The sequence below is a fragment of the Pseudoliparis swirei genome, chromosome 5, assembly GCF_029220125.1.
Source record: "Pseudoliparis swirei isolate HS2019 ecotype Mariana Trench chromosome 5, NWPU_hadal_v1, whole genome shotgun sequence".
NCBI lineage: Eukaryota > Metazoa > Chordata > Actinopteri > Perciformes > Liparidae > Pseudoliparis > Pseudoliparis swirei.
This window is the reverse complement of record NC_079392.1, coordinates 20,639,347-20,652,635: the sequence shown is the minus strand read 5'-3', so window position 1 is coordinate 20,652,635 and position 13,289 is coordinate 20,639,347. Positions and strand designations below refer to the sequence as shown.

The window sequence follows — 13,289 nt, the reverse complement described above, 5'->3', positions numbered from 1 at the left end:
CTTGAGACATTTTCATAAACCATGTTAGACGCCTCTCCTCCTCCTCCTCCTCCTCCTCCTCCTCCTCCTCCTCTCCTTTCTCCTCCTCACTTGTACACCTATGGAGGATGCTTTCCGCCCTGGGGGCCTCCTCTTCCTGCGCTCCCATTGGCCCCCCGTGAGCCTCTGCCGCGTTGACGTCACACCCCGCCGCCCCTGCAGCGCTGAACGGACCTCGCAGCCTGTCTGATTCAATCCAAAACAGCTCGGCACGGCACGGCACGGCACGGACACCATCCCGGGAATAGACACCTAACGGGGATAGAGGCTTTGGCGGGACAGCGCGGAGAGCTCGCCCTACAGAGAGGAGAGAGGCCTCGGCATCAGCAGCAGCATACTTTTTTTTCTTTATTTTATTTTTTTCCTCTCCAGAAGACAGGACGGGGGAGTGCGCCCACCGTGTTGCGGGTGTATGTGCGTGCGTTTGTCTCCCGGTTTGGATCACGATGATGCAAAGTGCGGCGGTCCTACCGACAGAGAGTCCCGTGAAGAGTTTACCGGAGATTCTCGGAGTGCCACTGCAACGTAAGACATTTGTTTTTACCCTCTGGTTGGTGAGCGCAACCTGTGCTGCGGGGTTTTCCGCTGTCGGGGAGAGGAGGGGGGGGGGGGGGGGGTTCAGCCACAGTACAACTCGGCAGGAGGATGAGGTGGGCAGGCTCAGCCTCTCTGTCGTTGTACCGTGCAGGCCAATGATGTGTCATGCTTCTTATATTTCAACGAGCATATGAGTCTTAAATAATACAGACTATTGGCCTCAATGCCAAGCAATGGCCACCCGCATGTCCAATTAATCTCCACAGTCTCACTGGACTGGAGTCTGCAATAGGATGCACCACTTAGTGCAGGCGGTGTCACGTTGGTGTTGTTATCCCATCATCCTTGGAGGGGGAAATATATTATTTCTGTTATTTAAAGCAACAGTATTTAATTGTCCATCTAGCCCTCAAACTTTGCCTCTCCCCCGTCAGGTTGCCGGGCTCACACTGAGCCTCCAGGCAGCTGTTAATGTGTAAACGAGACTGCATGGTCAAGAGATCAGACGCAGTTGTCATCACCCATCAGACGAATACACAGTGACTTTGATTGACTCTCATTACTGGGTCGAATAAACGCCGGATACGTCGTTTTTTAAAAATTATCTTTGAAGCAAGGCCTACATTTCAGTCGTTTGTGTTTTTACAATTAAGAATTATTTATAGGGTATTATAGTTCATTTGTGTCATCATTTATTCAGGATGGGACCACATGTTTATCACAGTTATCTGTCAGCATCTTATTCCATTTTCAACCTTAAAGCATCAAAGGTGAGAATGTCCTTACATCTGTTCATCCCGGCGTGTTAATCTGTCTCAGGCCCTTTATAATTTGATCGTGCAGTCGAGATAGAAATGCAATGGGATACATATCTGCTCTGACCTAATTATTTATATGCGAGTTAGTCAAATGTACAGATGGACCTACTCTATAGGCTACCTCCAAAAAATAAACAAACAAATTGGGATTATATGGTGATAATTATTGGACTGCTTCTTGGTTTTCAAAACACTTTTGAAACATGTTTGGTCAAAATAGTTTCTTTTTGTTACTATACATATTTAGGGGTGGATTCTAAACACACACTTGGCTTCCAAATTACCAAAAATACCCCCAAAATGTTTTAATATATTATTTTCTTTGCCTCATCTTTATTGTGAAAAAAACCACCCATGCAAAAAAGCAGATGAACGATACCATGGTGTCATTTTAGAGACCCAACCTTTTCATCAAAGTATTTAAACCTGACCACAGTAAAAAAGAGACTATATATGGTCGGTTTATGCTCTTTAATTTTATAAATCGAGGCAGATTAAAAGATTGGATAAAGATCCTGCTACTCAGCCCCCTGCAGGACCAGCATGCATTCTGGATTTAAACCTGGATTATTCGAGTAATAAAAGCAACAGCAAATTTGTCTCAACATTTATTTTATATCATGGACAGAAAGCCCGGATGAGGGCAATTACACCCACAACTTTAGCCTGCAGGCTAGTCTGGGATATAAAGTGTTTGTTTCAGGTTTAATTACCACAAATCACTTGACAATTGAAAGTATAAGAGGCTGTCAGAATGCACTTATATAGAAGAAGAAGAAAAAACCTGTGAAAGTAGTTTGGCGAACAGACAACTCTGAAAAGATGTTTCACTTCCTGTGTGAAATGAGGTGATGAGACTGAATTGAAGAAAGAGTGGAGAGTAGCAAGAATACAGAGGTGTACGCTGTACTCTCTCTCTCTCTCTCTCTCTCACACACACACACACACACACACACACACACACACACACACACACACACACACACACACACACACACACACACACACACACACACACACACTGAAGCTGGACGGTGGACCTTCTGTCGTTGCCAAGATCGTGCTGCTTTCCTTTCAGCACCACTTCTCTCGGTCCCGCTCAGCTTCATCCACTCACCACTTAGCTCCAGATATTTAAAATGCCTCTATAACTTAACCTATATATATATATATATATACACATATATACTTATATGTATATATGTATGTATATATGTATGTATGTATATATATATATTTGTATATATGTGTATATATATATATATATATATTTCACTCGTCTGTGCAGGAATGTTGCTCTATATATATTTATTTATTTATTGCAGCACTTTTCTTTCGTAGTTTTTCCGAAGTTATAGATGTTCATACACATAAGTGAGCTTATAAAAAAATAGGAATCTGTTATTTTCGCTGAGCTACATTTTAAACGTATTTCCTTTTAGTCACATATGTCTCAAATTAAAGCTGCAAAAAATAACGGAATAGATTCGTGATCGCTTTGTTTTTGTTGCTTTCGGCCGACCGTGCATGAGATATGCACACGGGACACGGCGTCTTCGCTTAGTTAGGTTATTGTTGCAAGATGTTTTGTCTAGACAGTGAACCAGCCTCAGCTCACAACCTCTCTGTGTGTGTGTGTGTGTGTGTGTGTGTGTGTGTGTGTGTGTGTGTGTGTGTGTGTGTGTGTGTGTGTGTGTGTGTGTGTGTGTGTGTGTGTGTGTGTATGTGTATGTGTGCTTCTCCTTGCGTTTTCTGACGGCTGCTCGGTTCATTTCGCCTCAATATTGATTTTTCATTATCGGATATCATGTGACGTTGGACTAAGTGAAGCCGCTATTTATTTACAGGATGATTTAAGAAAATGAAAGGTTATACTTTTAGATGATAAAGGACGAGGGCTTTTTTTAACAATATAAATCTCGGATTGACTCGCTGTAAATAGAATGAAAATGATACGTTTAATTATGACTAAATGCACAGTCACTGTGACGAAATAAATCATGTTCCTGTGCAACATGTGTATATCATTTAGTTATAAAAAGGTCAACATTTGGGAGGAAATGTGCATTTAGTTATTGAATAAACATTTGACCCTCATTTTTTATAAATACATTTCACTTACTGAAATGGGCAGTTTACTGCACTAAATAATCGATCTATTAGAGAATTAGGTGATATTAAAGAATTGGAGGGTCAAATACGCTGATCCCCTGTTTCTATGTGCATTCTGATGCTTTTTTTTCCCAACCACGAAAATTAAAGCAAACCTCTCCTTGAGCCTGATTTGCCACAATAGTTCCCATAAAATCAACCACGCGACCAGGCTTCAGAGGAACAACATGAATACAAATCAATGTTTGTCAAAAACTGATCCGAGTTCAGCACCTTGAACAATGACGGACACACATGTCACAAAGCGCTTCAAATACATAAATAGAGGGAATTATATTTATATTTTTAAACATGGCATACATTGTTGCCGTTCGTCTGTAATAACAAAATAATTCATAATTTAATTCAAAAGGATAAGAAATCAGAAAGATAAAAATGGATAAAGAAAAAAATATATATAGTACTAATATAATATGTATTCGACAGACAATCTAAATTATGGATTTATAAAAGCTTTTGAAAATACGACTTTTATCTTTGAATACCATAATGAATATATTATAATAATATTCATAATTGAAATATCACATACTCGGTAATATATATATATATATATATATTGTTCGTTTGGAGTCTGAACTGCAAGCTGGGACATGATGGGGGGAAAAGCCACGTTTTTATGTGCAAAGTTCAGATTTAAATTCATGGTCGCTGCAGGTCTGAAAACAGGAATTATTACGGATTGCTGTGTCTTCGCTCATGTGGCCTCCTGTCCCCCCGCAGAGATCCCTCACTGCGCCGGCTGTAGTCAACACATCCTGGACAAGTTCATCCTGAAGGTGCTGGACCGACACTGGCACTCCAAGTGCCTCAAGTGCGCCGACTGCCAGACTCCGCTGGCGGACAAATGTTTCTCCCGAGCCGGAAGCGTCTACTGCAAGGACGACTTCTTCAAGTCAGTTTCGTATTGCTTCTTTTTTTTCTTCCTCCGTGATGAAGTTGTATATGTGTTTATTGTTAACTTGTCTTAGTTATCGTACACATTTTGCAAATATTTAAAAAAATTAAAAAGCTCACCCTCGCTTCCGGTTTCATAACCAAATAAAATACACGTTTGGTCACTTTTTCACCACTAATTGGCATGAAAAGTAAATGGCGGAAATATATCTTTGAATATTTAACGATATTTTATATTCATGAAACTAACCTAATGGTTTATATTCTATCTGTTAAAAAAAAAAGGCAAAAAAAGCTGGCAACATTAGCTTAAATGTGAGGCTAACTTTAACGCGTCACTACTTGTTAGCTACAAAGTTTCCTTCAGCACATCAGCATGAATTCAATGTTTCTCATGTCTCGTATTTTTACTGAATTATCTTTTCATTTTATTTATGAACCAAAACATTCTAAGGGAGAGCTATAGGTTTATAGTATTTTTGTTAAATATGGTCTGGGTTGAATTAATACTTATTTTTGTATCATTGTTAATATCATTTTTATTACATCTAACACAAACAAATAATGGTATTATTCAACTCAAGGCACCGTGCTGGAATATTTGCAGATTTATCTCTGAATTCAAATATGTGCTGCATGGTATTCATAATATTCACAGTTATATTTCATAATTTGATGTTTCGTCCTGCTGGCATGGTGAGAGGAAACACATTTCAAAACAAGAGCTCAAAAACTCCTTTTTTGTTTTTGGCCATTCCCCCTTTTCCTTTCCCTGTCTGTCTTTCAAACGATTTGATTTCTGAGGCATTACTATAGAAAATTGAATTTGACTTTTTATCCAAAATAGGATCAGCAGATCGGGGCTTTTTACTAAATCATGTTTGAAAGATTTTAATGCTCAAAGCTTGAATGAGAAGTAAAGAGCTCTGGAGTCTTCACTGAGTGCTAACAGTGTTAGCCGACCCCGAGGGACAGCAGGGAGACGTTAGTATGTTCTGTGGCGAGGGACACGTGTGTGGCTGCAGAGCACATACATAAACACACACACACACACACACACACGTGTGGACACACATATTCATTGGTGTATGGGTCCCAGTAGTGATTTGGATGCTTCACAGTGCTCTTTTTATTCCTGTGGGTTGGTTGTGTGATATAAAGCCTCTCCTGAGTCAGTGTTTTATTGGTTCTCCTCAGGGTGTGTTTACTGTGCGCACCCCTCCTCCTCTTCCTCTTTTTCCTCTTCCTCCTCCTCCTTAGCTCTCTGTACTTCAACTGCAAACACATAAACATGCAAACTGACACACACACACACACACACACACACACACACACACACACACACACACACACACACCACGCATTGATCCTCTCCATCCATCAATCTGCGGACAGGACTATCGTTAACAGAAATGCATTCCAGTGCTGATTTTTTGCCTTTACAACAGCTGGAGTTTCTGATAAAACAGACATGGTGCCATCATTCTTCGCTGCAGTTGGAGAAATATCTGTCTGGCACGTGCAGCTTTAATCTCCGTTGGTCTCGCTATCTCCACCAGCCTCAGAAATAGAAGAAGAATGTCCGTCTGCCTTGCTAAAGTTTTGCATCAAATGTTCTAATGGCAGTTCTCTTCTTCATGTTTTCCCGCAGGCGTTTCGGAACAAAATGTGCATCATGCCAACAGGGGATCCCTCCGACGCAGGTTGTGCGAAAGGCGCAGGACTTTGTGTATCACCTGCACTGCTTCGCCTGCATCATGTGCAGCCGACAGCTGGCCACCGGGGACGAGTTTTACCTCATGGAGGACGGGAGGCTGGTGTGCAAGGTGGATTATGAGACCGCGAAACAAAACGGTAGGTCTGCACGCATCCAAAATATTAAGCAACAACTTAAATAAACATTATATATATAAATGTAAAAAGATGTCTCCTTAATATCCATACAGTCAGACACAGATTATTCAGTCTAGCTTGACTTCACTACATCAGCATCCCAGTAGAGGACGTGACAGATCCAGCTGTGCGCTGTGACCGCTGACTCTGGATCTGTGTTGTTGGTCGTCTGGCTGTGTGTTGTCTCCCCTTTCCTCTCGCCTGAGATTTTCATGCATCTCTGATTGATTATGTAAAGTGAAGCAAATGCTCTTATATGGTGCGACGCCAATAACTCCATTCCTCTGGCACTCTGGCTGTGTAGATTTATGTCCTCTGCTGTGGGAGTGGGACGGATGCACAAGGAACATAATGCACTTCCATACATGACCATTCACTTCATTTAACACGCAAACACACCACGCAAAGGCCGAGGGGGCACTGACTGTTTAAGGCAACGTGACACATGTAAGAAGAAGTCGCTCATACTTGAAATGATGTTTTCAGATGATTCAGAGGCGGGGACCAAGCGACCGAGGACCACTATCACGGCCAAGCAGCTAGAGACCCTCAAAAGTGCCTACAAAAACTCGCCGAAGCCAGCACGCCACGTCAGAGAGCAGCTGTCCTCGGAGACGGGGCTGGACATGCGAGTAGTGCAGGTAGAGGATTTCATTATTTGTCATTCAGACTACTGCAGGTCTCAATGTTATCTCCAACGTGCACAACATGCAGGAGAAAAAAAGACAACATCATATCATAAACGTAGCTGAAATTTGTTGTCACTTCTTCAAAAATATTTTAGCCCCATATGACCTGCTCACAAGTTGAGGTCCCTATAGGTACCCAGTGTTTGTTTGAAATATAGATTATGTAAAATAAGCACACAGGCCTTTATTATCAGTCTTTAAAGCTAGAAATATTGAGATTTAAAAAAAAGATGATGCAAAGACGTGTTACAAATACATGATCTTTTAATTATATATATAAAACATATTTATTGACGTGTAAGAACTTCAATTATTTTGAGCCCTTTTTAATGACTTTATGCCAATTCATTTATTTTCAAGATTCTTTTAACCTTTTCCTGCTGATTTAATATTAAATTGTGAAATTTGTTTAGTTTATTCTGATGTGCATCTTGTTTAGTTTAGTCTAAGTTGGTTATGTACTTCCCCATGTATTCAAATTTTTTCACAACTGTGTCAATCAAAATGGATTTCAATATTTAAACATCTGAAATATAATGAAAACATTGAGTATGTCCAATTAAATATAATTTAAAATTATATATATGATGATTGGAATGAAGAATGTTTAAAATAAAATGATAATTATTATTATTTCCATCAGGTGTGGTTCCAGAACCGACGAGCAAAGGAAAAACGCCTGAAGAAAGATGCGGGTCGACACCGCTGGACCCAGTTTTATAAAAGTGTCAAACGTAGCCGAGGAGGAACTAAAGTGGAGAAGGAAAGCTCGGCCGACGACGCAGGACTCAGCGACAGTGAACTGAGCTTCAGAGGTATTTAACGCAGAGTCAACGAACCGAGTCCACATCTATTATTGCTTCGGAGAGAAATTCCTGAAAGGAAATTGTCAGTCACGCTGTCGGGCTAATGGGATTAAGGGAGCCTAAAAGCTGCTAAATGATGTGGTGCAGCAGCAATCGAATGTGTCTTTGTGGCAATTCATTTGTTTTCTTGCATTGTTCAAGGCGGCGTCAGGAAAAAGCAAAACAGACCTCTCATTTCATATTCCCCTCACACCTCCCGTTGGCCCCTGACGCATTCTCCTGCCTCCGTTTGTCGCCACGATGAAGCTTATTGGAAAAGAGAGACGTTTCTTATTGGAATGCAAACGACATTTTAGACATCCTTGGGTTATTTAATGTTCACGAAACCCGTTTTGGGTAGTCATAAAACTCCTCAAGCCACTTTTTAAAAGAAGGCTATTTTTTTTATGAGAAATGAAAACATGGTGACAGAAACTCTATAAAGCACACAAGGCTTTTAGTCAATTAGAGAGAAAGCGCCCTGGGGCATTGTTGTTATTGAAGCCACTCAGTGGAGGGATTGAGATGGAAACTCATATTCAGAGCACGCATACAGACCTCCGTTGTTAGAGAAGAAAATAAAGCACATCCGTTCTCAACACCAAAACTCATGCTTATCGTCCACTCACTGTACCTGTGTAATCCACATCATGCTGGCACAATAAATCGTACTCATAAAAGCACTTAATGGTATTGAAATATAACAACTATATAATGCGCTTGCAGTTGACAGTACTGTTGATGTGTCAAACTCTTTACACCCCTCATGCTGGTATCTCCTTCACAGACGACCAGGTGCTGTCAGATCTCGGCCACACCAACGGGCTTTACGGGAGCGTCGGCGACATGACCAGCAGCGCGGTGCTGAACGGCGGCTTCTCTGTCGACGCGGCCGGACAACCGTACCACGACATCCGGGCAGGAAGCCCCTACGGTCTCCCTCAGTCGCCCTCCTCCATCACATCATTGCCCGGCCACACCCCTCTCCTCAATAACCTGGGCTTCAGCATGGACAGTCTGGTGGTGCAGGGCGGGCCGGGTGGCGTGGGACAGGCTCTGAGGGCCATGGCAGGGGGCCCAACCTCAGACCTCTCCACAGGAAGCAGTACGGGATACCCCGACTTCCCCACCAGCCCCGCCTCATGGCTGGACGAGATGGACCATTCCCAGTTTTGAGTCACAGAAGATCCGTGTGGGGATACGGCAAAACAGACTTACGAGGCTTTACTATTCTTTCTGTCACCCTCCAAGACTGGTATGTTTTGTGATTCTGGGTGAAGAGGAGAAGAAAGAGAAGAAGTGTGACTTTACGTCCCTCACAGTTGTAACGGGGAGGCAACGGTGAAGTCCGAACAGAAGCAGTGAAGAACACCTCCAAACCGCTGAATGTTTAATCTCTGTATCATACAACTTTTGGTATCACCTGACTTTATTTTGTTCTTTCACTCTGAGAATGAGACTGGATTCCGTTGGATTAATGCTCACAGAGGAGCTCATATTGTCCCCGAAAATAAAGCATCCCTGTCCGACAGCTACGACAATAGGGCTTCAGTCTAGATCAAAGTCCCAATGAGACCCGAGAGGCACCTGCATGCTTCTGATTCATAATGAGTAGGACTGCTGTCTGGCCATATCAAAGCCTTTTACATTGGCAATGCACTTTACTCTCCTCTTCTTTTTCTACACATACGGACAGGAATGCAGAGAGAGGACGAGAGAAAAAGAGGAGAGACATATGCACAAGGCAAAAACACAGTGTTTCATTGGGAGAGGAATTTACAAGAGCAGTGGCACAAGTGTGAATTTTGAACCATGCTGATGTTTTTTAATGTATTGCTGACGCTTACAAGTTATTAGGAAAGTAGAAGGCCGTTGGTCTGTCTGTCCGTAGGAACCGGAGTCTCCTCTGTTTGAATGAGGGTGCACAGTTTGCTCCACAGCAGGTCTCTCTTCTATATATTCATAGGTGCTTGGCTTGTTCTGGTGTGTAAATGCTGCCTGAGAGGAGAAGCCTGTCAGTATTAAAGTATCTGTTTCCAGACTCACCGGGCATCAAAGCTCATGTGTTGGAGGACAGTCAAGAAGTTTAGGGTTTGGAGAAATTCAACTCTGAGCATTTTAGTAATACATCACACATCTAAATTATTAATTTATTTTCTTTTGAATTAACAGATAGACAAGCAGACGTCCATTTATAAGACCGAATTACGGATTCCTTTGCAGATAATATTATTAAATGAAATGGTTATGCAAATGAGAAACGTTAAATTGACATTAAAAACACCAACAAGTATTCGCAGGAAGGCCGATGAAACGTCCCTTTGTGTTGGCTCTTCTGTTTCCTCAGTCTGATCCGGGCTTCTCTTGGTAATCTACTCAGTCCAGCAGAGCTCTGGCTTTGCCTGCTATCAACCTACTTACTGACCCCAGATGTGTTGTCAATCTGTTCTCCCTCTGCCTGGCCCCCATGTCACAGGGATTACCACAGAGCCCCCCACTACCAGGGCTGATACCCTACTGTCGCTTCAGTGCCGGACTGATATGTTTCCGTCAGTTCTGGCAGCATCAGCCACATCTTAAAGCCTCCCACGACGAAGAAGATAGAGGAGGAGGGATTCTGACTCTCTTGAAATGCAAATTATCTTCTCATAGCTGGGTTTGACTTGTTGAGCATGTCAAAACCGGTAGCTATTTGGATCTGAAGGCAAGGATTGCTTAAAAAACACATCCGTACTCATATTTCTGTTTCATGAATTGAAGCAAATAAATTGAATCTTATATATGTGGTCACCTTTTTAAAGGAAAATTGCCAAGTTCTTTTTTTACCAGAGCATCCTATTTAAGAGCCAGAAAGCAACTCAACAAACAGAAAGTGATACCGGTGAAAAATCTGGTAACACTTTGGATTACAGCCCGCAAATTGCAGCATAATTATCTAGTAAATATATGGTATCAATAAAGTACTTACTGTTTGGCTGTGCTGGGATTGAAATATAAGTGAAGGGGAAGATGACAATAAGTTAGTGAGAAAATAGGGTTGTTGATATTTCAATGACATTAATTGTGGTATAATCTATTTTAAAATTATGATATACCCAAATAAATAACTTGAAAGGGTTTACAATATGAGTTGTAGTGTACATTATTATTGTTTCTAGGGAACAAAACATTAGTTACAGTATCATACATTTCCATGCCCCCGCCCTAAAGCTAATTTGGGACCTATTATTCCCAGTATTCTCCCCTTGATCATACCAGTAGAGAACCAGTAAAGGTTGTATCAATACTTCATATGGACAAATTATTTTCTGTGTAATTTGCGGGCTATAATACAGAGTGTAAAGTGAAAATCGTACACAAAAAACATTACCACTACAGTTCTGTTAAGTCTGTGTTGCCTCAGAAGTTTGATTTTAATTGTTGTAAATTTTGTACAGTTTGAAATCGTGTTGATCGTCTTGTTTCATGAGTGCTATTTATTATTGCCATGTGTCTTTGAAAAAGATGTAAAAGAGAGCACTGAATTTATTCATTTATGCCTTCTGTGTAATGGTATGAACCGTGTACAGTCAAATCTATATGAGGAAAATAAAGCTGAATTGTCTTTGGGTTACCCTCGAGTGGATTTCTCTTTAATAGACTGCGCCTGCAGTGATGAATGTGGGAGTTAAGATTTTCAGCTCAACTTTGTTTTCAATATATCAAAAGAAAAATATCTGCTGGAGGTGTTTTTATTATTTTTGCCTTATCTAAACGCTCTTAGAGCGAGTTAACCCGCAAATTCATTTACCCATTGAGAGCATTTACCACACACTTAGGCCTCTATTCAATTGTGGAGATCCATTTAGTACCACCAACAGACAGTGGTCAGTCAGTTAACAGTGATTGATGCTGCGTTCCTCTCTCGCTCTCTGGGTGGGGGTGACAAGAAAGATACATGAAGAGAGGGAAGAAAGAGAGAAAAAATATAACAAGTGGGGAAACAGATGCCTCGCTGGCTCCACTGATCCTCTCAGTACTAAAAAGAGACAGCAGCAGATTGCAGCGCTGCACTGTCAAATCTATCCTTAATCCCTCTGCTGTTAACTAATTGTAGAGTGCTTTGTAAATTTTGGAAAATATGCTTTGTGGTCAGGCAAAGAGGGAATATGGTCCATATGCCGGCAGTTAGCTTGTATGTCAATATGTCAAGCTGCTAAAAAGGCTATAATGAAGGGCTGTAGCCAAGATGTCTAACCATTGAGATCATAAGTCCCATTTTCTTTACCCAACAATACAACACTCTGGACATTTATTTTGACGAGCAACCAGTGTTGCTATGGATGTCTTCTGCAGCTATTTCCAGTCCCCTTATTGAGAGCCTAAAGGCCGTTTCAAAGCCCCACCATGTTGCTATTTGTTTTGTCATTCTAATGAATAAATACTAAATACCTAAAATCGCTTAAAATTCAATTGGTAAGAAATAAAAAACAGAACAAAGTCTCAAGGTCTCCTCTGTTCCAGCTTCTCGACAGGTAGGTATCTGATATGTGACAACGAGAGCGAACTCTACCAGGAGCTCTCTCTCAGATGGTTCATGGCTCACAATGATTGGTTTCTTTGGTATAAACCACCATGACTTCCAACAATTAAAATAATCTCTTCATTTTAAATTAATTAATTCATGATTTTACCAATGATCAAGAACAAAATGGACATCTTATCTCCAGCCATGCCAGCGGCTCTGTGAGGCTGCACTGTGCTTTGAGTTAAACGCAAACATTAGCATGCTAACAATGACAATGCTAGCACGCGGACGTTATCAGGCATAGTTTACCACATTCACCATCTCACTTTAGCCGGTTGGAAAGCTAACCGTTGCTATTTAGCGCTCAACAACATAAACAGATGGTGTTGGTGGAAATGGAAATAGTTTTGCAGGTTTTTAAGCCAAAGTATTGGACACTTCGATCCGATGATGGCGCTACATGAAGAATTGAGGGACCACCAAAGTTAGTCTAATTCATCTGAACATGCTAGTAATCCATGATATGGCTGTTGAAACATTTTAGTCTGGATGTGATGGGCCAACAAACAGCATTGCCAATCCCTAACGTCACACCGCTAACTAGAAGTATCTGAACCAGCCTTTAAAAACACACCAAGCTGATGGAAAAGGAGTTAAGGACCACAGTGTTACTCTACCAATCCAGTCGGCTGCCTTTGTTGCATATAATTCCTCGTCTCTTTCCCCCCTCACATCCTGCTATCTTTTTTCTGTTGCCTCTCGCTGAAGGAATAAAATAATAATAATACGAAAAGCAACCATGAAAAATCCTTCTCAAAACACCAACATTTCCAGAAATAATACAGAGGACATGACCTCGGTGTCCTTATTTGTAGCTTTGGCCCCAATCGTG

The 13,289-nt window shown here is 41.3% G+C and overlaps 1 protein-coding gene across 2 annotated transcripts; it reads left to right on the top strand.

Annotated features, from left to right (window-relative positions):
• The first annotated feature begins 302 nt into the window (after positions 1 to 302).
• Positions 303 to 11,503, top strand: lhx4 (LIM homeobox 4). Of its 2 annotated transcripts, XM_056415406.1 has the most exons (6): positions 303 to 564; positions 4,290 to 4,461; positions 6,115 to 6,317; positions 6,843 to 6,997; positions 7,689 to 7,860; positions 8,678 to 11,503. In XM_056415406.1, the coding sequence occupies exons 1-6, from the start codon at positions 486 to 488 to the stop codon at positions 9,064 to 9,066; spliced, it is 1,170 nt and encodes a 389-aa protein (XP_056271381.1). In that variant the 5' UTR covers positions 303 to 485; the 3' UTR covers positions 9,067 to 11,503. The 2 variants fall into 2 exon arrangements, with proteins under 2 accessions (XP_056271381.1, XP_056271380.1); XM_056415405.1 differs by lacking the exon at positions 303 to 564 and having other exon boundaries at positions 4,026 to 4,461.
• Positions 11,504 to 13,289: the final 1,786 nt, after the last annotated feature.

Bases quoted from the DNA above. Each gene is read 5' to 3' on its own strand.
- lhx4 (XM_056415405.1), top strand. From the start codon at position 4,160: ATGATGGGGGGAAAAGCCACGTTTTTATGTGCAAAGTTCAGATTTAAA. The intron at 4,462-6,114 runs GTCAGTTTCGTA...GTTTTCCCGCAG, and splicing joins TGCAAGGACGACTTCTTCAA to GCGTTTCGGAACAAAATGTG. The intron at 6,998-7,688 runs GTAGAGGATTTC...TATTTCCATCAG, and splicing joins TGGACATGCGAGTAGTGCAG to GTGTGGTTCCAGAACCGACG.